At 37.6% G+C, this 5,000-nt stretch overlaps 1 protein-coding gene across 1 annotated transcript in view; it reads left to right on the forward strand.

The window, feature by feature from the left end:
- LOC143024447 (uncharacterized) overlaps positions 1–5,000 on the forward strand; it is a 111,131-nt gene that overhangs the window by 81,771 nt on the left and 24,360 nt on the right. The window contains exon 3 of the mRNA XM_076183253.1: positions 4,068–4,189. Coding sequence (XP_076039368.1) covers positions 4,068–4,189 — 122 coding nt within the window. The remainder of the gene's footprint in view (positions 1–4,067; positions 4,190–5,000) is intronic.

Below are 5,000 nucleotides of genomic sequence, written 5' to 3' on the forward strand. Positions count from 1 at the left end.
GTGTGTGTGTGTGTGTGTGTGTGTGTGTGTGTGTGTGTGTGTGTGTGTGTGTGTGTGTGTGTGTGTGTGTGTGTGTGTGTATTTTTTCACTGGCTTTATTTCTTTAGCCCTTGCAAAATTTTGTTAGGAAACAAGCGATTCCTTAGCTTTCGAATAAAAAAATTGCATATATCAACACAAAAAAAGGAATTTGTGAACAAATGGAGGTCAACAGGACTGAAGAATTAACAAGTCAAATGTTCATTAATGTTACTGAAGACTATTTTGTTCATTTGAGCGGATTTTTTCATTTAATTTTCTTCTTTAAGATTAAAGTCGTTCATATTTTTCCTCCATAGTTATTTGTTCTATCTATTCACTTTCAATTTTTTTATCATTTTTTTTTCTTTTGAAAATCTAAGTAATATAATTTATTCCTTTAAGCCTTCCTACATGATACGAATCTAATCTGTTTTCATCTAATAATTAGATTCTAATTCTTACTTTATCATAATTTTTTCAGTCAAACATTTGAAGTATATGTTAGGAGACGTTTATATTCTTTAGAAACGATCTATTTTCAAACAAGTTTTTTCCTTCATTAAAAAGAATGCATATCTTGCTCTGTCCTTTTGATATACCTGGCAACTTTTACGTCACTTTCTCTAAGGAAAATCTAAAATGAGGATTTTTCCGATATAGAGAACAAATTTCCGAAACCAAGAACAATCTGTGAATGCCAGAATCCTTTTCTGATTTTGGTACATTTATCTATATATCTATCTATATATATCAAGGTGTTTTCCTCCCTTATGAGGGCGGTTGTTTCGTAGAACGGTGGTAACGTGAAAAGATACTCGAGGTAGCACGTCCAAATCCCGATGGTACATTTATTGATTACCAATATTTTTACACTTAAAGAGAGCTGGCAGCTGACGACCGCTCATCCGGTGACGCAGAAACATTCTCACACTGATGTGTCACAAATCACAAACAGTCCAAAGTCTCTCCGAAGAGAGATCCGATGGAGGGCCCGAGGAACGTTGCCAGAAACTGTAAGGCTGCGGGTTTTCAGCCAGAGAACCCCTCCCCCCCCCCTTTTTTTTTTTTTTTTTTTTTTTGAGTACGACGATCTCATGCAAGGGTTCACTCGCACAACCTCAAAATCTTCGAAAACACTTGAGTTCTTCCTCTTCATTTGAGCTTCAACCTCAGAGTTCGAGAGCCTCAAAAGTGGGACCCGTAAATTAACAGTCTTTGATAATAAGCTACAAGAAAAAATGGACGATTTGTTGGGGTTATTAGTATTAAGTTTCCAATCTCCAGCGTTTCCATCCGAACAGGTAGAGTTGTAGAAGTGGCAGAGATATAGAGGAAGGCAACCGCAGAAGGGAGGGGCGATTAGAAGTAAGAATGTGATTATTTATCTACCTATTCATTTGTTTGTTTATTCATTTATCTATTTTTATATATTTTTTGTGGGGTTTCTAGCTGTCAGTGAGGGCAGAAATCTGCTTGTGCGCAAATTTTGCCTTCTTTGGAAAATATGAGAGCAATGAATTCTCATTATGAAACTAGACGATTAATTTCTTTAATAAAAAAAAAAATGATCTTGTAAACTTTGTGTGCGCATATTTTTTTCTTTGTGCACTATTTGTAAAACATGAGTGCGCACACACATGCGCGTAGTTTGGAAGGATCGTTGATCTCCAGTCATTTTGAGGACGACCAAATTACTGACCGTTGACCTGGACATTTCAATGCGTCAATAACCTTCAGTGTTGCAACAAAGGACACTTTTAGTAACATCTCAGGTGGCCCAGCAGTTCCGTCCATGCAGCGGCTGGTCCCTGATAAGATAAAACCTGGCCTCTCTCAATAACCTTATCTAATCTTTTCTTTCCTTGGAGACTTACTGAGAGCCGTGCATTATCGATTGGTTATTTAATAACCAATAGTATTAATAACCATGATGACACTATTGATAATAACAGTAACAAGATAATAATGACAAAAATAATAATATTACTAATCATGAAACAATAATGGTATTAATATCATAATAAGAATAATTGTATTAACATAAGAGCAATGTAATGAAAATGATGATGATGATAATGATGATGTATGTAATTGGTAATTGCCGACAAGTCTAATATTACTAATTTAGGACAGTCTTTATTAGAGCATTATCAATTACATAGCCATGGTTTACATAAAGAGAAAATCCATGGGACATTGGAGCCTAGGGAAAGTTAAGGAAGAGAGGGAGTAATTGTCTACGTGCAGGTATTTGTTCACCAATGATGAACAAGTGTGAAAGGGGAAGAAATATGGTGAGGGGGAAATTGTCCCCTGATGAAGGACAAAAACCCCGAGAGGAAAAAAGGTGTGGAGGACAACTAGGAATAGCTTTCCGATATGTTGTTGGCAGCTGGAAGCAAAGAAATCAGGTGGGATGAAATATCAAACATGACTCAATTTTGTTCAATCGTGTTGAATTGTTGGGTTAAACACTATAGAGACATGAGAGAAATTTGCTAGTGACAGCGGCATTAATCTCAAAATAGAGGCATGTTTAATATTCCACCCTACCTGACTCCTTCACTTCCAATTTCCAACAAAATTTTGGAAGGTTATCCCTAATTGTCCTCAACATCTTTTTTCCTCTTGTGACTTTTGTCCACCATCAATGGGCAAATGCCCCTTTATTTCTTCCCCCTGCACATTTGTTCATCGGCAGAGAACAAACGACCTGCACACAGACATTTGCTCCCTCTTCTCCTAAACCTTTCCCAGGCTCCAATGACCTCAACTCGTTCCCCGGATCTTCCTATTTATTTTCATAAATGTGAACCACGACTATGCAATTGATAAACCTCTAACAAACGAAGCATCGTATTAATAAAAATACTCCGTCCTCACAAATTTTAGTCATGATATTAGTAACAGCAATAATAATAATAACAATAGCTATCTAGGTAGCCAAGTCAAAGGCACGTACCTACTCCCCACCCGTTCCACTCCCCTCCACCATCCCTCCCTCCCTCTCTTCTTAACTATTCATGGATGGCGGGTCATCCCTGTATCCCGTCCACTGCCCTGGGCCAAAAGCAATGTAGCAAGACGCAGTACATGCACAGCTAGGCCACTTCACTTAATCAGCAAACCCTCCTCTCCGGTGACGATAAGCTGAGGGCCGAGCTTCATATTGCTTTACGAGTATTCTAAATCTAATTCAGGAAACTTTAGATGAGTGATGGTTACCTGCTGAAGCTGCCTTTGTTTCAGTGACTCATTTCATATACATCATTCTGGTTTACGTGTGCTGGTGGATATGCTGTGTCTTGCTGTGGATGTGCTGTGTCTTGCGACACTGCTTCTGACCCAGGGCAGTGAACAGGATGCAGGGATGACCCGTCATCCAGGAGGTGCCAAGATAAGAAGGAGGGAGGAGGGTAAAGGGGAGTGGAGTATGTAGGGGATGGAATGGGTGGGAGTGGTTTCTATGCCTTTGTCTTTTGGCTACCTCCCGTGTAAGGGGGAAAAAAGCCTTTGGTACATGTATGTATGTGTGCTGGTGGCGCAGCTGGTATCGTGCTGGTCTCGGATCTGTCTGGTCGTAGGTTAGAGTTCCACATTTTACTCCGAGCCCTGCTATGACTGTTACCTGCCTCCCCATCAATCCTCTAAGTACATAGGGTAAAGATGACGGCTTCAGATGTAGCTAAACACCTCCTGGTGTAGACGCCTCACCTTCTTCGCCTTCAGAAAGTACGCAAGACACTTGTCGAAAGTAGATATGAAAAAAAAACTACTGTTCCATTGCGGTTGTCCACATGGATAGAATCGCTGGTAAATGCAGTCCACAGCAAGGACAGAGTATTTGGGTGATGTACTCTTAGGGCTGTGAAGAATTACATATATAAAGAAAAAGAAAGAACAGCCACAATCATTTTGAAATTCTTGCCCTTTATTTTCATTTTCAACCTGTCACAAAACCGACGAGAAAGAAAAGAAAAAAAAAAAAGAAAACATAGAAAAATAATATAAAAACCAATATTCATTTTCTGTTCCTCTTTCAACAGGAACACAGATCATACGAGGTCAGACGAGGTCACAATGGTAAGAATACGACCTCAAGACTTGCGGGCGAGGTCAGTGAACTTCGTCCTCCTCCTCCTCATCCTAAAGACATCTTTAACAACGGGTAAATGACAATCACTTATGTCTTACTTAGCACATTTTTACTAATATCTCGAGTATTGTAGAAACGAATAAATTAAGACGTAAATAAATAAATAAATCAAATAAAGTAAATAAATAGATGAAATGGAACATATATATAAATTAATAAACAAGTAAATAAATAAATAAGAATATAGAATAAAATATAGATGAATAAATATTTAGAGAAATAGATATGTAAGATAAAACTAATAGATAAATAAACAAGCCATTGAATTGATATTAACGATAAGAAATTTACATAATCTCTGGTTAATATTGAATGCCAATATTGAAAGTATTGGCAATATCAATATTGTAAATAATGATTAATTGATGGTCATTGAAGCGAACCCTACACTGTCACAATATATTGTCTCAATGCTATTGTGCAATCCGGATTACTGAGCAATATTAATGAAATATTATTTAATTATTATTATTTTTTTGTCCCTGTTTTTTTTTAGAATATATGTGCTAGAATTCTAGTACTACTATTTCCTAATATATCTTATCATTTTCCATTCTGTTTCTTACACGGTACACTGTCACTATCACCATTACCACCAACTATCACCATTACCATCAACACAACTACCATCAACACAACTATCATCACCGTCAATCATTACCAACCATCACTACTTCCATCACCACCGTTACTTCTTCCACCACCTACCACCACCGCTACAACCACCACCACAACTAACACCGCAGCCACCACCCTAGGCACCATCTATCCTGTAATTTCAATGACATATTACATGTATATTAACCAACATATTTATTCCTCA

Source organism: Oratosquilla oratoria, chromosome 4 (assembly GCF_046742065.1).
Source record: "Oratosquilla oratoria isolate Oo_2021 chromosome 4, ASM4674206v1, whole genome shotgun sequence".
Taxonomy (NCBI): Eukaryota; Metazoa; Arthropoda; class Malacostraca; order Stomatopoda; family Squillidae; genus Oratosquilla; species Oratosquilla oratoria.